The sequence below is a fragment of the Nerophis ophidion genome, linkage group LG11 (assembly GCF_033978795.1).
Source record: "Nerophis ophidion isolate RoL-2023_Sa linkage group LG11, RoL_Noph_v1.0, whole genome shotgun sequence".
Classification (NCBI taxonomy): domain Eukaryota; kingdom Metazoa; phylum Chordata; class Actinopteri; order Syngnathiformes; family Syngnathidae; genus Nerophis; species Nerophis ophidion.
In genome coordinates, this window is record NC_084621.1 from 18,882,848 (window position 1) to 18,903,967 (window position 21,120).

Below are 21,120 nucleotides of genomic sequence, written 5' to 3' on the forward strand. Positions count from 1 at the left end.
TATTAAAAAGGTAAAAATAAGTCAAGATTGTATTATTTTTTATTTAACGCCTACAGTAAATCTCTATATCAACTTTTTTTTTTTTTAAAAGAAGGTTTTATGGCTTTTGTGTCAAAAACATCTTTGTTTTTTTAATAGGAAAACTGAAATATGCAGTATTCAGTCATTAGAGCCCTAAAAGATCAATAATGCAGGACACCATTGATTTTAGTTATTATTTTTGAGTAATCACAGTGAAAAGATAAATAAAATAAATTTGGGATCCAAAAGGTGGATGTGGAGAGGCGGAGCCGACGGGCCTACGGCGGGGCAGGGCAAGCTATTGACCTGCTCAAGATGGCGGCAAGGAGGCGGAGAATGCGGCGGAACGGAGAGGCGGGGCATGCTGGGAGTGACGCCGCTCCAATCTAATTCAGGTGCGTGGCTCGCGCACCGGCACACAATTAACATTAACACAATTAAGGGACGGCGTGGCGCAGTGGGAGAGTGGCCGTGCGCAACCCGAGGGTCACTGGTTCAAATCCCACCTAGAACCAACCTCGTCACGTCCGTTGTGTCCTGAGCAAGACACTTCACCCTTGCTCCTGATGGGTGCTGGTTGGCGCCTTGCATGGCAGCTCCCTCCATCAGTGTGTGAATGTGTGTGTGAATGGGTAAATGTGGAAGTAGTGTCAAAGCGCTTTGAGTACCTTGAAGGTAGAAAAGTGCTATACAAGTACAACCCATTTATCATTTATTTAACATTTCTCCTCTGGCTGTATAAAAGGGGAGAAGGAGGAAAGATCATGGCAGAAGGAGTAGGAGAACCAGCAGCAGAACGTGACAAACGAGGACGACCGAGAGCGAGCCGAAGACAGCGACGAAGACGCGGCCAACTCAACGCGAGCGAGGAGCAAGCAGGAGCGGAGCAGCTGAAAAGCGATCCGACCAAAAGACAAAGCTTGCTCCTCGCTCGCTTTCAGTCGGCCGCGTCTTCGTCGCTGTCTTCGACTCGCTCTCTGGTCGTTCTCGCTCGTCACGTTCTGCTTCTGGTTCCGTTCAATTTGAACATTTCAAATTGGAATATTTGACGTGAAGTAACTGGAACCCTAAATAGGTCAATAATTCAGAACAATAAAAAAAAAGAATAAGTGTTGAAAATAAGCCAAATGTATATTTATATTTTTTTACTTTTAACGCTTAAGTCTGTAGATCTCTTGATTATAAGATTTTATCATTTTTTTCATACTTTTTGTTTGTTTGATGCCTTTTTTGTGAAAGCAAACTTTGTTTCGCACAAAAAATATGCTATATTATCCCCTAAAATATTTGAAAGTGAAATTGTTCCAGTGAAGTAATTGGAGCCTTCAGCAGGTCAATAACAGTCCGCATGGCAGCTTTGTGTTATTAGTGTCAACACTGCAACTTTTTCTTGTTACATGTCACCGTTTACTCTTTTATTACACTCTTTTACGTTTAAAATTTTTATTATAGTACTTTTTACAATTGGCCGGGGGCCCTTAACAAATTAGCTGGGGGCCACAAATGGCCCTCGGGCCGGACTTTGGACACGCATGCTTTATAGAAAACCACAAGAAGCCAAAATAAAAATAATTATAAATCATAAAATGATAATCATCATAAAAACAACCATGATTCAAATTAAAATCAAATATTCACCCGGGTTGCGGGGGCAGCAGCCTAAGCAGAGAAGCCCAGACTCCCCTCTCCCCCAGCTACTTTGTCCAGGGATCCCGAGGCGTTCCTAGTCCACCTGGGAGACATAGTCCCTCCCCTGTGTCCTGGGTCTTCCCCGTAGCCTCCTACCGGTCGGATGAGCCCTAAACCGTCCTGACCAGATGCCCGACCTCGGCATGTGGAGGAGCAGCAGCTCTACTTTGAGCTTCTCCCGGATGACAGAGCTCCTCACCCTATCTCTAAGGGAGAGACCCAAACTTGTAGCCGAGATCTTGTCCTTTCGGTCATAACCCAAAGCTGGGGTTATGAGGATGGGAGCGTAGATGGACCAGTAAGTTGAGAGCTTCGCCTTCCGGCTTAGCTCCTTCTTCACCACGACGGGACGATACAGGGCACGATCCACTCTTCCCTCACTCTGGAACAAGACCCAGAGGTACTTGAACTTTTCCACTCCAGATAAAATACTTTGTTGAGTTTAGTGGCGGCGCCTGAGAAGGTGGACCGTGTCAGACCTGGATCCCACTGAGAAGCTGTGGGTATCTGTCGTGAGCCGGAGGGGCTGTTTTATGTCCTCTCGTCAGGAAAACATGAGAAGGTCCAAGCATCCGCCAGGCGACCGTTCTTGACGTCCACGAGCAGCCCGTGGGCGCACAAAAAACTGTGCCGAGGAGGGGAATGGTGATGTCAGCTGTGACCAAGTCCCACGTAAACTGTTGACCTCCAAAACATAAGTCCACGGTCTTTGTGCCATTAGTCCGGATGGGGGTGACGTGAAGCGTGGCCCGTGCACCCCGTGGGCGGCAGGACGCTCCTCTGGGCACCGGTGTCCCAGATAAGTTGTCTTTGACAAACAGCAGGACTCTCACTATTATGTTAGATCCACTATGGACTGGACTCTCACACCATTATGTTAGATCCACTATGGACTGGACTCTCACTATTATGTTAGATCCACTATGGACTGGACTCTCACACTATTATGTTAGATCCACTATGGACTGGACACTCACACTATTATGTTAGATCCACTATGGACTGGACTCTCTCACTATTATGTTGGATCCACTATGGACTGGACTCTCACTATTATGTTAGATCCACTATGGACTGGACTCTCACTATTATGTTAGATCCACTATGGACTGGACTCTCACACTATTATGTTAGAACCATTATGGACTGGACTCTCACTATTATGTTAGATCCACTATGGACTGGACTCTCACTATGTTAGATCCACTATGGACTGGACTCTCACTATTATGTTAGATCCACTATGGACTGGACTCTCACTATTATGTTAGATCCACTATGGACTGGACTCTCACACTATTATGTTAGATCCACTTTGGACTGGACTCTCACTATTATGTTAGATCCACTATGGACTGGACTCTCACACTATTATGTTAGATCCACTATGGACTGGACTCTCAGTATTATGTTAGATCCACTATGGACTGGACTCTCACACTATTATGTTAGATCCACTATGGACTGGACTCTCACTATTATGTTAGATCCACTATGAACTGGACTCTCTCACTATTATGTTAGATCCACTTTGGACTGGACTCACACTATTATGTTAGATCCACTATGGACTGGACTCTCACTATTATGTTAGATCCACTATGGACTGGACTCTCTCACTATTATGTTAGATCCACTATGAACTGGACTCTCTCACTATTATGTTAGATCCACTATGGACTGGACTCTCTCACTATTATGTTAGATCCACTATGGACTGGACTCTCTCACTATTATGTTAGGTCCACTATGGACTGGACTAGAGAGGGAAGTCCGGGCGAACCCACCTCGGATAAGCGAAAGAAGATGGATGGATGGATAGTACTTCAAGATAGTGGATAGGAACATTTTCTAATAAAGTAGTCCAACAAAATGGTCTTTTTTAGATTTTATTTGAAAAGCTCGAGCAGTTCGAAAAGACACGGGTGACATTTTTAACAAGTATGGATGGTATGCGCTTGACTCCTTTGACACAGAATACAAGGTGATGGGAGCAGGCACAGTTTGGTAGGGGGGTAGGGGTTAGCATGTAACACAACAACAGTGGAAATTACCCATTTTTAGACAATGGTGCACTGTTAACCAGGATAGAGGAGCGTTTACTTTGGCAATTAGACTGAGCTGCTCCGTTTTCAGGTCAAATCAAAAGGGACTAACTCCCGCACAAAGGAATCATTCAGACTTTTTTCTACATCCTAACATATAAAAGGCAAAGAAAAAGTGTGTTGCTGGTTAAAGTGTTGGCGTGTGATGTAGACCACTGACTTTCTCAATCTGCCGCACCAAGAACTGCTTGTCCCGGCCCTCCTGTGACACCAAACACCATGCGGGTGACACCAAACACCATGCAGGTGACACCTAACACCATGCAGGTGACACCTAACACCATGCAGGTGACACCAAACACCATGCAGGTGACACCTAACACCATGCGGGTGACACCCAACACCATGCGGGTGACACCTAACACTATGCAGGTGACACCTAACACCATGCGGGTGACACCCAACACCATGCAGGTGACACCTAACACCATGCAGGTGACACCCAACACCATGCAGGTGACACCCAACACCATGCAGGTGACACCCAACACCATGCAGGTGACACCAAACACCATGCAGGAGACACCTGTGCACCATGCAGGTGACACCTAACACCGTGCAGGTGACACCAAACACCATGGAGGTGACACCAAACACCATGCAGGTGACACCTAACACCATGCAGGTGACACCTAACACCATGCAGGTGACACCTAACACCATGCAGGTGACACCTAACACCATGCAGGTGACACCCAACACCATGCAGGTGACACCCAACACCATGCAGGTGACACCCAACACCATGCAGGTGACACCCAACACCATGCAGGTGACACCTAACACCATGCAGGTGACACCCAACACCATGCAGGTGACACCAAACACCATGCAGATGACACCTAACACCATGCAGGTTACACCTAACACCATGCAGGTGACACCAAACACCGTGCAGGTGACACCTGTGCACCATGCAGGTGACACCTGTGCGCTACTACGCAGGTTTATTGGACTTTTTATTGCCAAAGTTTTTCTTTTACACCAAATTTTTGGAACTGGAATTGAGTTTGAGTTTTGGGGAATTTTGAATTCAGTCATTTAAAATGTAGTGTTTAAAATTCAGTGTAGAAAATGTTAGTGTTTGAAAATGTAGTGCTTTAAAAATTTAGTGCTTTAAAATGTTGTGTTTTAAAATTGAGTATAGAAAATTTTAGTGTTTGAAAATTTAGTGTGTAAAAATTTAGTGCTTAAAAATTTAGTATTTAAAATTCAGTGTTTAAAAATGTAATCTTTTAAAATGTCAGTACTTAAACAATTAGGGTTTTTTTTATTCAGTGTGTAAAAATCCAGTGCTTTGTTTTAAAATTCAGTGTAGAAAATTTTTGTGTTTGAAAATCCATCCATCCATCCATCCATTTCCTACCGCTTATTCCCTTTTGGGGTTGCGGGGGGCGCTGGCGCCTATCTCAGCTACAATCGGGCGGAAGGCGGGGTACACCCTGGACAAGTCGCCACCTCATCGCAGGTGTTTGAAAATTTAGTGTATAAATAATTAGTGTTTTAAAATTCAGTGTATAAAAATTCAGTTTTTAAAAATTTAGTGTATGAAAATTCAGTGTTTGAATATTCAGTCATTTGAAATGTAGTGTTTAAAATTTCAGTGTAAACAAATTCAGTGTTTTAAAATTCAATGTTTGAAAATTCAGTGTATAACATTTTTGTGTTTGAAAATTCAGTGTTTGAAAATTCAGTGTTTTAAAATTCAGTGTTTTAAAATTCAGTGTTTTAAAATTCAGTGTTTAAAAATGTAGTGTTTTAAAATTTTGTGTACAAAAATAGTGTTTAAAATGTAGTGTATTAAAATGTCAGTGTTTAAACAATTGAGTTATTTTTTATTCAGTGTGTAAAAATCCAGTGCTTTGTTTTAAAATTCAGTGTAAAAAATTTTAGTGTTTGAAAATTCAGTGTATAAAAATGTAGTTTTTTAAAATTCATTGTATAAAAATGAAGTTTTTAAAAATTTAGTGTATGAACATTGAGTGTTTAAATATTCAGTCATTTAAAATGTAGTGTTTAAAATTTCAGTGTAGACAAATTCAGTGTTTAAAAATGTAGTGTGTAAAAGTGTTTAAAAATCCAATGTAGAAAAATTCAGTGTTTTAAAATTTACTGTTTAAAAATTCAGTGTATAACATTTTTGTGTTTGAAAATTCAGAGAATACAAAATTCAGTGTAGAAAAATTCAGTGTTTAAAATGTAGTATTCAAGATTCAGTGTTTAAAACGTAGTGTTTTAAAATTTAGTGTTTAAAAATGTAGTGTTTTATAATTCAGTGTACAAAAATACATTGTTTAAAAATTTAGTGTTTTAAAATTCAGTGTACAAAATTTTAGTGTTTGAAAATTTAGTGTGTAAAAATTTAGTGTTTTAAAATTCAGTGCATAAAAATTCAGTGTTTAAATATTCAGTCATTTAAAATGTAGTGTGTAAAATTTCAGTGTTTAAACAATTAGGGTTTTTTTTTTCAGTGTGTAAAAATCCAAGGGTTTAAAATGTAGTGTTTTAAAATTCAGTGTAGAAAATTTTAGTGTTTGAAAATTAAGTGTATAAATATTTAGTGTTTTAAAATTCAGTGTATAAAAATTCAGTTTTTAAAAAATTTAGTGTATGAAAATTCAGTTTTTAAATATTCAGTCATTTAAAATGTAGTGTTTAAAATTTTAATGTAGACAAATTCAGTGTTTAAAAATTTAGTGTGTAAAAGTGTTTAAAAATTCAATGTGGAAAAATTCAGTGTTTTAAAATTCAGTGTTTAAAAATTCAGTGTATAAAATTTTTGTGTTTGAAAATTCAGTGTAGAAAAAGTCAGTGTTTTAAAATGTAGTGTTTTAAAATTCAGTGTAGAAAACTTTAGTGTTTGAAAATTTAGTGTATAAAAATGTAATGTTTTATAATTCAGTGTATAAAAATTCAGTCTTTTAAAATTTAGTGTTTTAAAATTCAGTGTAGAAAACTTTAGTGTTTGAAAATTTAGTGTATAAAAATGTAATGTTTTATAATTCAGTGTATAAAAATTCAGTCTTTTAAAATTTAGTGTATGAAAATTCAGTGTTTAAATATTTAGTGTATAAAAAAAAGTGTGTTGAACAATTCTGTGTTTTAAAATTTAGTGTTTAAAAAGTCAGTGCATAAAATTTTTGCTAGAAAATTCAGTGTAGAAAAATTCAGTGTTTTAAAATTTAGTGTTTAAATGTTCAGTCATTTGAAATTTAGTATTTCAAATTCAGTGTTTAAAAATGTAGTGTTTTAAAATTCAGTGTTAAAACCACATTGTTTTAAAATTTAGTGTATGAAAATTCAGTGTTTAAATATTTAGTGTATAAAAGTGTGATTAAAAATTGCGTGTTTTAAAATTTAGTGTTTAAAATTTCAGTGTATAAAATTTGTGTTCGAAAATTCTGTCTATAAAAATGTAGTGTTTTAATATTCAGAGTTTGAAATGCATTTTATAGAAATTAAGTGTTTAAATATTTAGTCGTTTAAAATTTCAGTCTAGATAAATTCAGTGTTTTAAAACTTTGTTAAAAAATTCAGGGAACTAAAATTCAATGTGTACAATTTTAGTGTTTTAAAATTCAGTGTTTTAAAAATTAGTGTTTAACATTTCAGTGTAGAAAAATTGAGTGTTTTAAAATTCACTGTTTAAAAATTCAATGTATACAATTGCAGTGTTTTAAAATTCAGTGTATAAAAATTCAGTGTTTTAAAATTCGGTATTTTACAATGTAGGGTTTTAAACTTTGGTGTTTGAAATTTCACTGTAGATAAATTCAGTGAATAAAAAAATTCAATGTATAAAATTTTAGTGATTTAAAATTGAGTGTGTAACATTTGAGTGTAGAAAAATTTAGTGTTTTAAAATTTAGTGTTTAAAAATTCAAAGTATAAAAAGTCAATGTGTAAAATCTTTGTGTTCTAAAATTCAGTGTTTAAAAATTCAGAGTTTCAAAATGCAGTGTTTTAAAATGTAATTGATAAAAATTCAGTGTTTGAAAAATGTAGTATTTTATAATTCAGTGTAAAAATAAAGTATAATAGAATATAATATCAGTGTTTTACAATGTGGTGTTTTAAAATTCAGTGTTAAAAATTTCAGTGGAGATAAATTCAGTGTTTTACAATTTTGTTTAAAAATTCAGGGAATTAAAATTCAATGTATACAATTTTAGTGATTTAAAATTCAGTGTTTTAAAAATTAGTGTTTAACATTTCAGTGTAGAAAAATTGAGTGCTTTAAAATTCACTGTTAAAAATTCAATGTATACAATTGCAGTGTTTTAAAATTCAAGTGTATAAAAATTAAGTGTATAAAAATTAGGTGTTTTAAAATGTAGTGTTTTAAACTTTGGTGTTTAAAATTTCAATGTAGATAAATTCAGTGAATAAAAAATTCAATGTATACAATTTTAATGATTTAAAATTGAGTGTGTAACATTTGAGTGTAGAAAAATTCAGTGTTTTAAAATTTAGTGTTTAAAAATTCAAAGTATAAAAAGTCAATGTGTAAAATCTTTGTGTTTTAAAATTCAGTGTATGAAAATTCAGAGTTTCAAATTGTAGTGTTTTAAAATTTAATGTATAAAAATTCAGTGTTTGAAAAATGTGGTATTTTATAATACAGTGTAAAAATAAAGTGTAATCAAATATAATATAGTAAAAATAGTGTTTTAAAATTCAGTGTTAAAAATTTCAGTGGAGATAAATTCAGTGTTTTAACATTTTGTTTAAAAATTCTGTGAATTCAAATTCAATATATAACATTTTAGTGTTGAAAAATGTGGTGTATAATAATTCAGTGTTTAAAAATGCAGTCATTTACAATAAGTGTTTAAAAAATGTAGTGTTTTAGAATTCAGAGTATAAAAATGTAGTGTTTAAAAATATAGTGTTTTATAATTCAGCGTTTAAAACTTCAGTGTATAAAAATTCAGTGCTTTAAAACTCAGTGTATAAAAATGTAGTGTTTTAAAAACGTAGTGTTTTATAATTCAGTGTCAAAATAAATTATAATAAAATATAACATAGTAAAAATAGTGTTTCAAAATGTGGTGTTTTAAAATTCAGTGTTAAAAATTTCAGTGGAGAAAATATTCAGTGTTTTAAAATTTTGTTTAAAAATTCAGTGAATTAAAAATTCAATGTATACCATTCCAAAGACATGCACCTGGGGATAGGTTGATTGGCAACACTAAAATTGGCCCTAGTGTGTGAATGTGAGTGTGAATGTTGTCTGTCTATCTGTGTTGGCCCTGCGATGAGGTGGCGACTTGTCCAGGGTGTACCCCGCCTTCCGCCCGATTGTAGCTGAGATAGGCGCCAGCGCCCCCCGCGACCCCGAAAGGGAATAAGCGGTAGAAAATGGATGGAAAATGGATGGATGTATACCATTCTAGTGTTGAAAAATTTGGTGTATAATAATGCAGTCGTTTGAAATTAAAGGCCTACTGAAATGAGATTTTCTTATTTAAACGGGGATAGCAGGTCAATTCTATGTGTCATACTTGATCATTTCGCGATATTGCCATATTTTTGCTGAAAGGATTTAGTAGAGAACATCCACGATAAAGTTTGCAACTTTTGGTCGCTAATAAAAAAAGCCTTGCCTGTACCGGACGTAGCAGACGATGTGCGCGTGACGTCACGGGTTGTGGAGCTCCTCACATCTGAACGTTGTTTATAATCATAGCCAAGAGCAGCGTGAGCGATTAGGACCGAGAAAGCGACGATTTCCCCATTAATTTGAGCGAGGATGAAAGATTTGTGGATGAGGAAAGTTAGAGTGAAGCACTAGAGAGACAAAAAAAAAAGGCGAGGGCAGTGGGAGCGATTCAGATGTTATTAGACACATTTACTAGGATAATTCTGAAAAATCCCTTATCTGCTTATTGTGTTACCAGTGTTTTAGTGAGATTATATATCACCGCAGCTCTCCGACTTTCAGGTACGAAAGTCGGAGAGCTGCGGTGATTGTTAGTGTCTCTGAGGGAAGCCATATGGAAGAGCCAAGAAAGTCATGGCTGCCTTTTTGACAGCTGCTGCAGGAGGACGCAAGCTTCGCTCATGTCTCTGGTAAGAGCCGACTTAATATCACAATCTTTTCATCCAAAAACTTGCCGGTTGACATGTAGTAGAGAAACATGTTCGCTTGACCGCTCTGGTTGGTAAAGCGGCCGTGCCAGCAACTTGAGGGTTGCAGGTTCAATCCCCGCTTCTGGCATTCTAGTCACTGCCGTTGTGTCCTTGGGCAAGACACTTTACCCACCTGCTCCCAGTGGCACCCACACTGGTTTGAATGTAAAAATTATATATTGGATTTCACTATGTAAAGCGCTTTGAGTCACTTTGAGAAAAGTGCTACATAAATATAATTCACTTCACTTCACTTCACTGTTCCATATTAAAGCTTCACAACAAACAAAGAAACACCGGCTGTGTTTTGGTTGCCAAAGGCAGCTGCAATCCACCGCTTTCCACCAACAGCATTCTTCTTTGACGTCTCCATTATTAATTGGACAAATTGCAAAAGATTCAGCAACACAGACGTCCAAATTACTGTGTAATTATGCGATTAAAGCAGATGACTTTTAGCCGCCAGTGGTGCTGGGATAAAAGGTCCGCTCCATCCAAAGACGTCACAAGCACGCGTTAACATTCCGCAACGTTTTCAACAGGAAACTTCACGAGAAATTTAAAATTGCAATTTAGTCAACTAAAAAGGTCGTATTGGCATGTATTGCAATGTTAATATTTCATCATTGTTATATAAACTATCAGACTGCGTGGTCGGTAGTAGTGGGTTTCAGTAGGCCTTTACGTGTTTAAAAAGAGTATAAAACTTTAGTGTTTAAAAATGCAGTGTTTTATAATACAGCGTTTAAAACTTCAGTTTATAAAAATTCAGTGTTTTAAAATTTTGTGTATTTAAAAAAATAAAAATTAGTTTACCAAAATAAAATGTTAAAATTTCAGTGTAAAAAAACCCCCAAAAAAGTTGGTAATAGACACAAATAAACCTGCGTCAAAATGTTTCAAAAACGTTCTCAGCTTACCTGTTTGAGTTGAGCTCGCAGCAAAGTTACACTTCTTCCATACGCGGCAGACAGAGCTATGAAGTAACACATCGCCACACTGTGGCCAAACACGGCATTACACCTCTGCATTGTTTACTGTGTGTGTCTGTGTGTGTGTGTCTGTGTGTGTGTGTGTGTGTGTGTGTGTGTGTGTGTGTGTGTGTGTGTGTGTGTGTGTGTGTGTGAGACTGACCAAGACAAAGCGAAGAGAGGGATGGAGAAGGCCTGGGAGCCGACAAAGAAGAGAAAGTCCTTGGTGACGTCAGAGAGGCGATAGAAGACGGTGGGAACGATGGCCCACATGGAGGTGAAGGAGCGGAAGGGCCCGCACGCCATTGAAGGACGGATCCTAGGCGGCAAGAATAAATAAATAAATAAATAAATAAATAAAGACAGACGGACAGACGGACAGACAGACAGACCGACGGACGGACCGACAGACGGACCGACAGACCGACGGACGGACCGACAGACCGACTGGCAGACCGACGGACCGACCGACGGACGGACGGACGGACCGACCGACCGACCGACAGACCGACCGGCAGACCGACGGACAGACAGACGGACGGACCGACCGACGGACCGACCGACGAACGGACGGACCGACCGACCGACGGACCGACCGACCGGCAGACCGACCAGCAGACCGACCAGCAGACCGACCGGCAGACCGACCGACCGACCGACCGACGGACCGACGGACAGACAAACAGACAGACGGACGGACGGACCGACCGACCGACGAACCGACCGGCCGGCAGACCGACCAGCAGACCGACCGGCAGACCGACCGGCAGACCGACCGGCAGACCGACCGACCGACCGACCGACGGACCGACGGACAGACAAACAGACAGACATACCGACAGACCGACCGATAGATAGATGGATAGCACTTTATTTATTCATTCAGGAAAATTAACATTTTCAGCACAATCCCATTCAAGATCAGACAAACATTACAGGGAGACAGAACAGGATCGCAGATGGGTCTGCCGACTTCCGGCGCCCCTTACAAAAAAGGTAAGATACAGGTAAACAAGGAGGGGGAATGGGAGGAAAAAAATAAAAGATTAAAATGAAAAAAATAAAAAAATTAAATGAATGTCTCTTTACCATCAGACCCTTGGTAGGACTCCAACACACCCGCAGGATTTTGATGGGCCCGCTAACTGTGCCGTGGACCCGGCCGAGGGCTAACATTAGATAGCATACTTCTAAGATGGCGGAAAATATCAAAATACATGACTTTTAGGTTCAAACAAATACGATGCTAGCATAAAATGTTAGCATGCTAATGTTAGCAAGTGAACATGGGAAACGTTAGCATACTTTTAAGAGGGCGCAAAGCATCAAAAGCCATCATTTCTTACAAACCCCGTTTCCATATGAGTTGGGAAATTGTGTTAGATGTAAATATAAACAGAATACAATGATTTGCAAATCATTTTCAACCCATATTCAATTGAATATGCTACAAAGACAACATATTTGATGTTCAAACTGATGAACATTTTTTTTTGGGCAATTAACCATTAACTTTAGAATTTGATGCCAGCAACACGTGACAAAGAAGTTGGGAAAGGTGGCAATAAATACTGATAAAGTTGAGGAATTCTCGTCAAACACTTATTTGAAACATCCTACAGGTGTGCAGGCTAATTGGGAACAGGTGGGTAACATGATTGGGTATAAAAACAGCTTCCCAAAAAACGCTCCGTCTTTCACGAGAAAGGATGGGGCGAGGTACACCCCTTTGTCCACAACTGCGTGAGCAAATAGTTAAATAGTTTAAGAACAAATGTTCATAGAATCTGGAGAAATCACTCCACGTAAGCGGCATGGCCGGAAACCATCATTGAATGACCGTGACCGTTGATCCCTCAAACGGCACTGTATCAAAAACCGACATCAATTTCTAAAGGATATCACCAAATGGGCTCAAGAACACTTCGGAAAACCACTGTCACTAAATACAGTTTGTCACTACATCTGTAAGTGCAAGTTAAAGCTCTACTATGCAAAGCGAAAGCCATTTATCAACAACATCCAGAAACGCCACCGGCTTCTCTGGGCCCCAGATCATCTAAGATGGACTGATGCAAAGTGGAAAAGTGTTCTGCGGTCTGACGTGTCCACATTTCAATTGTTTTTGGAAATATTCGAAATCGTGTCATCCGAACCAAAGGGGAAGCGAACCATCCAGACTGTTATCGACGCAAAGTTCAAAAGCCAGCATCTGTGATGGTATGGGGGTGTATCAGTGCCCAAGGCATGGGTAACTTACACATCTGTGAAGGCACCATTAATGCTGAAAGGTACATACAGCTTTTGGAACAAGATATTCAGCATGTGTTAAAACAGCGTGGCTTTGTAAAAAAAGAATGCGGGTACTTTCCTGGGCCGCCTGCAGTCCAGACCTGTTTCCCATGGAAAATGTGTGGCGCATTATGAAGCGTAAAATATGACAGCAGAGACCCCGGACTGTTGAACGACTGAAGCTCTACATAAAACAAGAATGGGAAAGAATTCCACTTTCAAAGCTTCAACAATTACTTTTCTCAGTTCCCAAACGTTTATTGAGTGTTGATAAAAGAAAAGGTGATGTAACACAGTGGTGAACATGCACTTTCCCAACTACTTTGGCACGTGTTGCAGCCATGAAATTCTAAGTTAATTATTATTTGCAAAAAAAAAAAAAAAGTATATGAGTTTGAACATCAAATATGTTGTCTTTGTAGCATATTCAACTGAATATGGGTTGAAAAGGATTTGCAAATCATTGTATTCCGTTTATATTTACATCTAACACAATTCCCAACTCATATGGAAACCGGGTTTGTAGGTTTAAGCGAATACAATTGGCAGAAAATGCTAGCATAAAACGTTAGCATGCTAATGTTAGCATGAGAACGTGGGGAAAAGTTAGCGTACTTTTAAGAGGGTGCAAAGTATCAAAAAAGCCATGATTTTTTAGGTTTCAGCGAATACAATTGGCAGAAAATGTTAGCATCAAATGTTAGCATGCTAATGTTAGCATGTGAACATAGGAAACGTTAGTGTACTTTTAAGAGGGTGCAAAGTATCAAAGGCCATAATTTCTTATGTTTGAACAAAAACAATTAGCAGAAAATGCTAGTATGAAATGCGAGCATGCTAATGTTAGCATGAGAACATGGGGAAAAGTTAGCATACGTTTAGGACGGCAGAAAATATATAAATAGCCACAATTTTTTAGGTTTAAGCGAATATATTTGGCAGAAAATGTTTGAATAAAATGTTAGCATGCTAATGTTAGCATGAGAACATGGGGAAAAGTTAGCACACTTTTAAGATGGCACAAAGTATCAAAATAGCCACGATTTTTTAGGTTTAAGCGAATACAATTGGCAGAAAATGTTAGCATAAAACATTAGCATGCTAATGTTAGGATGAGAACTTGGGTAAAGTTAGCGTACATTCAAGAGGGCACAAAGTTTTTTTTGTAAGGGGCGCTGGAAGCCGGCAGACCCGTCAGCGATCCTGTTCTGTCTCCCTGTAATGTTTGTCTGATCTTGAATGGGATTGTGCTGAAAATTTTAATTTTCCTGAAGGAACTCTCCTGACGGAATAAATAAAGTACTATCTAATCCATCTAATCTAAGTATCAAAAGCCATAATTTCTTAGGCTTAGGCGAATACAGTTGGCGGAAGATGCTAGCATGAAACGTTAGCATGCTAACATGGGAAGTTAGCGTACATCTAAATGGCGCAAAGTAAAAAGCAATGATTTTTAAGTTCAAACGAATACAATTGGCAAAACGCTAGCATAAAATGCTAGTGTGCTACAGTTAGCATGAACACATGATAAAAGTTAGCGTTCTTTTCAGATGGCCCAAAGTACGGAACCCTGATTTCTTTGGTTTAAGCAAATACAATTGGCAAAAAATGCTAGCATGAAATGTTAGCATGCATTAGCATGCTAACATGGGAAAAGTTAGCCTACTTTTAAATGGCGCAAAGTAAAAAGCAATTATTTTTAGGTTTAAACAAGTACAATTCGCAAAAACGCTAGCATAAAATGCTAGTGTGCTACAGTTAGCATGAAAACATGGTAACATTTTGCGTACTTTTCAGATGGCTTCAAGTAAAGAGCCATGATTTCTTGGGTTTAAGCAAATACAATTGGCAGAAAATGCTAGCATGAAACATTAGCATGCTAATGTTAGCATGAGAACATGGGAAAAGTTAGCGTACTTTTAAGATAAAGGAATGACATGTGCTAAACAGCTAGCATAAAGTTTAGCATGCTACTCACTGAGACACACTGTAGATGAGCACCAGGGAGGCCATGGACCAACCAACCAGGAGCACCACCAGGAAGACGAAGGTGGAGGTGGTGGAGCGGAAGGTCTTGAGCGCGGGGCGACAGTTGTAGAAGAGAGTGACCTGAGGAGAACAGTTGTAGAAGAGTGATGTGAGGAGAACAGTTGTAGAAGAGAGTGATGTGAGGAGAACAGTTGTAAAAGAGAGTGACCTGAGAAGAACAGTTGTAGAAGAGAGTGAAGTGAGGAGAACAGCTGTGGAAGAAAGTTATATGAGGAGAACAGTTGTAGAAGAGAGTGATCTGAGGAGAACAGTTGTAGAAGAAAGTTATTTGAGGAGAACAGTTGTAGAAGAGAGTGATTTGAGGAGAACAGTTGTAGAAGAGAGTGGTGTGAGGAGAACAGTTGTAGAAGAAAGTTATATGAGGAGAACAGTTGTAGAAGAGAGTGATCTGAGGAGAACAGTTGCAGAAGAAAGTTATATGAGGAGAACAGTTGTAGAAGAGAGTGATCTGAGGAGAACAGTTGTAGAAGAAAGTTATATGAGGAGAACAGTTGTAGAAGAAAGTTATATGAGGAGAACAGTTGTAGAAGAGAGTGATCTGAGGAGAACAGTTGCAGAAGAACATTATATGAGGAGAACAGTTGTAGAAGAGAGTGATCTGAGGAGAACAGTTGTAGAAGGGAGTGATCTTAGGAGAACAGTTGTAGAAGAAAGTTATATGAGGAGAACAGTTGTAGAAGAGAGTGATCTGAGGAGAACAGTTGCAGAAGAACATTATATGAGGAGAACAGTTGTAGAAGAGAGTGATCTGAGGAGAACAGTTGTAGAAGGGAGTGATCTTAGGAGAACAGTTGTAGAAGAAAGTTATATGAGGAGAACAGTTGTAGAAGAGAGTGATGTGAGGAGAACAGTTGTAGAAGAGAGTGACCTGAGAAGAACAGTTGTAGAAGAGAGTGACCTGAGAAGAACAGTTGTAGAAGAGAGTGACCTGAGAAGAACAGTTGTAGAAGAGAGTGATGTGATGAGAACAGTTGTAGAAGAGAGTGACCTGAGAAGAACAGTTGTAGAAGAGTGTCCTGAGGAGAACAGTTGTAGAAGAGAGTGATGTGAGGAGAACAGTTGTAGAAGAGAGTGATGTGAGGAGAACAGTTGTAGAAGAGAGTGATCTAAGGAGAACAGTTGTAGAAGAGAGTGATGTGAGGAGAACAGTTGTAAAAGAGAGTGACCTGAGAAGAACAGTTGTAGAAGAGAGTGATGTGAGGAGAACAGTTGTAGAAGAAAGTTATATGAGGAGAACAGTTGTAGAAGAGAGTGATGTAAGGAGAACAGTTGTAGAAGAGAGTGATGTGAGGAGAACAGTTGTAAAAGAGAGTGACCTGAGAAGAACAGTTGTAGAAGAGAGTGATGTGAGGAGAACAGTTGTAGAAGAAAGTTATATGAGGAGAACAGTTGTGGAAGAGAGTGATGTGAGGAGAACAGTTGTAGAAGAGTGATGTGAGGAGAACAGTTGTAGAAGAGAGTGATGTGAGGAGAACAGTTGTAAAAGAGAGTGACCTGAGAAGAACAGTTGTAAAAGAGAGTGACCTGAGGAGAACAGTTGTAGAAGAGAGTGACGTGAGGAGAACAGTTGCAGAAGAGAGTGACCTGAGGAGAACAGTTGTAGAAGAGAGTGATGTAAGGAGAACAGTTGTAGAAGAGAGTGATCTGAGGAGAACAGTTGTAGAAGAGAGTGACCTGAGGAGAACAGTTGTAGAAGAGAGTGACGTGAGGAGAACAGTTGTAGAAGAGAGTGACCTGAGGAGAACAGTTGTAGAAGAGAGTGATCTGAGGAGAACAGTTGTAGAAGAAAGTGATCTGAGGAGAACAGTTGTAGAAGAGAGTGACCTGAGGAGAACAGTTGTAGAAGAAAGTGATCTGAGGAGAACAGTTGTAGAAGAGAGTGACCTGAGGAGAACAGTTGTAGAAGAGAGTGACCTGAGGAGAACAGTTGTAGAAGAGAGTGATGTGAGGAGAACAGTTGTAGAAGAGAGTGATCTGAGGAGAACAGTTGTAGAAGAGAGTGATCTGAGGAGACACGCTGGCTAAAAGCTGAGCGTCCAAGCAGAAGGTTGCCACCAGGCTCACCTTCTTACAGTAGAAGACCATGACCAACTTGAGGGTGTTGATGAGGGGCAGCAGGGGGCAGAAGAGAGCCCCGGTCCAGACCACGGTCTGACCGTACACCAGATTCAGCACGTTGGCGGACACCACGAACTCCTGGCGCCCGAGCCAGCGAGCCATCTTGTTGGAGCTGTTATCTGCCAGCATCCTAGCAAACACCAAACAAGTACGCTCACGAGGCCAGAGTCTAGAGTTCAAGGTGAACCTATTCTAGCTGTGTTGGCGCACCTGCGAGGGGACTCCACCAAGACCACCATGGCCACGGTCACCATCAGCTCGAAAAGTGTCAGCTTGTACATTTCTTGGCCCACTCGGCTTTCCCAGCACTGTTGTTGGCACAAACACATTTTATTTTGAAAAACTAAAAACATAAAATCATTGAAAAGCATGTCTTTATGGCATATTCATTGTCAGCTACCACCTCACCCGCCCCCAGTATTGCAGTACTTGTCGTGTTTTTTCATTTGTGCTCTTTATGGTTGTCTCCTAAATAAACTGCGTGTGTTAACCTTGAAGCTGTAGGAATGTGAGGACTAGCCATAACTCCCTTCTTATCACTCCCTGTCCCAGACTTAGCAGAGCTTTGGAATAAATTGCAAAATACCTATTCTGTTCGGGGTGTTCATTTAAAATCAGCTTATGCGTCATCAAAAGAACTTGGGATTGACCAGCAACTTAAATTCCCTCGGAGGAACATCTGGTCCTAACGCAACAGTATGAAGTAGTTAGACCAGGTGTGTCCACGTCCCCTTCAGGGAGCAAGGCTTAACGAGTCGGTCCGTAGTCACGTTAGCTAGGTGGACTGGATAGAAACACTCCAAACCCGTGTGCTATTGTGCTGAGGAGGTAGGTTGCCATGCTTACCGGGTACTCCTGGTGGTCGTACTGGCACAAGTGACACCTGGACCTGTCCACCTGGCAGGTGATCTGTCTCCACAAGGTGAACAGCAGGACACCTAAACTCACCAGGCGCAGCAACACGGCCCTGGACGGCAACAGGAGCAGGCGTTTGGACAGGAACAGGAGTAGGTGTTTGGGCGGGAACAGCAGGGGTTTGGACAGGAACAGGTGTTTGAAGAGGAACAGGAGCAGGGGTTTGGACAGGAACAGGTGTTTGAAGAGGAACAGGAGCAGGGGTTTGGACAGGAACAGGGGTTTGGACAGGAACAGGGGTTTGAAGAGGAACAGGAGCATGGGGTTTGGACAGGAACAGGTTTTTGAAGAGGAACAGGAGCTTGAACAGGAACAGGTGTTTGGACAGGAAGAGGTGTTTGAACGGGAACAGGAGTAGGTGTTTGGACAGGAGGAGGTGTTTGAAGAGGAAGAGGTGTTTGAAGAGGAAGAGGAAGAGTGTCGGTGGAAAGGAGAAGTTGCAACCTCAGGAGGGCCAGGATGACGGCGGTGCTGGCAGGATATCTCTCAGCCAGGGCGAGTTGATCGCAGGCCAAAGGAACCAGGAAGTTAGCAGCCGTGATCACCATGGAGGGCAAATACTCCACTATCACTGCCAAGATGCCTTCGTCTCCACTCCTGCCCTGCACACACACACGCACACACACACACACACACACACACACACACACACACACACACACACACACACACACACACACACACACACACACACACACACACAGTCTCACTTCTACTTCCTATCTTCTCTCTACTTCCTGTCTTTTCTCTCTGCTTCCTGTCTTCTCTCTCTACTTCCTGTCATCTCTCTCTACTTCCTGTGTGTGTGAGTGTTTCCTTCCTGTCTTCTCTCTCTACTTCCTGTCTTTGCTCTCTTCTTCCTGTCTTATCTCACTACTTCCTGTCTTTTCTCTCTACTTCCAGTGTGTGTGTCTACTTCTTGTCTTCGATCTCTAATTCCTGTCTTCTCTCTCTACTTCCTGTGTGTCTACTTCCTGTCTTCGATCTCTAATTCCTGTCCTCTCCCTCTACTTCCTGTCGTCTATCTCTACTTCTTGTCTTCTGTCTCTACTTCCTGTGTATGTGTTTTCTTCCTGTGTGTGTGTCTACTTCCTGTCTTCTCTCTCTACTTCCCGTGTGTCTATCTCTACTTTTTGTCTTCTGTCTCTACTTCCTGTGTGTGTCTCTATTTCCTGTCTTCTTGCTCTACTTCCTTTCTACTTTCTCTACTTCTGGTGTGTGTCTACTTCCTGTCTCCTCTCAGTACTTCCTGTCTTCTCTATCTACTTCCGGTGTGTGTGTCTACTTCCTGTGTGTGTATATTTCCTGTCGTCTCTCTCTACTTCCTGTCTTCTGTCTCTACTTCCTGTCTTTTCTCTCTACTTCCGGAGTGTGTCTACTTCCTGTCTTCTGTCTCTACTTCCTGTCTTATTTTGTCTTCTCTCTCTACTTCCTGTGTGTTGACTTCTTTTGTGTGTTTACTTCCTGTGTTCTTTCTATACTTCCTGTGTGTGGCTACTTCCTGTGTGTGTGTCTACTTCCTGGCTTCTCTCTCTACTTCCTGTGTGTGTGTCTACTTCCTGTCTTCTCTCTCTACTTCCTTTCTTCTTTCTCTACTTCTGGTGTGTGTCTACTTCCTGTCTCCTCTCAGTACTTCCTGTCTTCTCTCTCTACTTCCGGTGTGTGTGTCTACTTCCTGCGTGTGCATATTTCCTGTCGTCTCTCTCTACTTCATGTCTTCTGTCTCTACTTCCTGTCTTTTCTCTCTACTTCCGGAGTGTGTCTACTTCCTGTCTTCTGTCTCTACTTCCTGTCTTATTTTGTCTTCTCTCTCTACTTCCTGTGTGTTGACTTCTTTTGTGTGTTTACTTCCTGTGTTCTTTCTATACTTCCTGTGTGTGGCTACTTCCTGTGTGTGTGTCTACTTCCTGTCTTCTCTCTCTACTTCCTGTGTGTGTGTCTACTTCCTGTCTTCTCTCTCTACTTCCTTTCTTCTTTCTCTACTTCTGGTGTGTGTCTACTTCCTGTCTCCTCTCAGTACTTCCTGTCTTCTCTCTCTACTTCCGGTGTGTGTGTCTATTTCCTGTGTGTGCATATTTCCTGTCGTCTCTCTCTACTTCATGTCTTCTGTCTCTACTTCCTGTCTTTTCTCTCTACTTCCGGAGTGTGTCTACTTCCTGTCTTCTGTCTCTACTTCCTGTCTTATTTTGTCTTCTCTCTCTACTTCCTGTGTGTTGACTTCTTTTGTGTGTTTACTTCCTGTGTTCTTTCTATACTTCCTGTGTGTGGCTACTTCCTGTGTGTGTGTCTACTTCCTGTCTTCTCTCTCTACTTCCTGTGTGTGTGTCTACTTCCTGTCTTCTCTCTCTACTTCCTGTCTTTTCTCTCTACTTCCGGAGTGTGTGTCTACTTCCTGTCTTCTGTCTCTACTTCCTGTCTTATGTTGTCTTCTCTCTCTACTTCCTGTGTGTGTGTTTACCTTTTTTGTGTGTTTACTTCCTGTCTTCTTTCTCTACTTCCTGTGTGTGCTTACTTCCTGTGTGTGTTTCCACTTCCTGTCTTCTCTTTCTACTTCCTGTGTGTGTGTGTCTACTTCCTGTCTTCTCTCTATACTTTCTGTCTTCTCTCTACTTCCGGTGTGTGTCAACTTCCTGTGTGTGTTTGTACTTCCCGCCTTTTCTCTCTACTTGCTGTATTCTCTCGCTACTTCCTGTCTTTTTTCTCTACTTCCTGTGTGTGTCTACTTCCTGTCTTATTTTGTCTTCTCTCCCTACTTCCTGTGTGTTTACTTCTTTTGTGTGTTTACTTCCTGTCTTCTTTCTCTACTTATTGTGTGTGCCTATTTCCTG

At 40.2% G+C, this 21,120-nt stretch overlaps 1 protein-coding gene across 1 annotated transcript in view; it reads right to left on the reverse strand.

Annotated features, from left to right (window-relative positions):
• Positions 1–3,586: 3,586 nt before the first annotated feature.
• The window catches only part of tmc4 (transmembrane channel-like 4), a 34,328-nt gene continuing 16,794 nt past the window's right edge, over positions 3,587–21,120 (reverse strand). Inside the window, exons 9-16 of the mRNA XM_061915269.1 lie at positions 18,737–18,894; positions 18,224–18,344; positions 17,588–17,685; positions 17,324–17,507; positions 15,189–15,319; positions 11,082–11,237; positions 10,868–10,946; positions 3,587–4,017 (exon numbers count right to left, since the gene is read on the reverse strand). Coding sequence (XP_061771253.1) covers positions 3,943–4,017; positions 10,868–10,946; positions 11,082–11,237; positions 15,189–15,319; positions 17,324–17,507; positions 17,588–17,685; positions 18,224–18,344; positions 18,737–18,894 — 1,002 coding nt within the window. The 3' untranslated portion in view covers positions 3,587–3,942. The remainder of the gene's footprint in view (positions 4,018–10,867; positions 10,947–11,081; positions 11,238–15,188; positions 15,320–17,323; positions 17,508–17,587; positions 17,686–18,223; positions 18,345–18,736; positions 18,895–21,120) is intronic.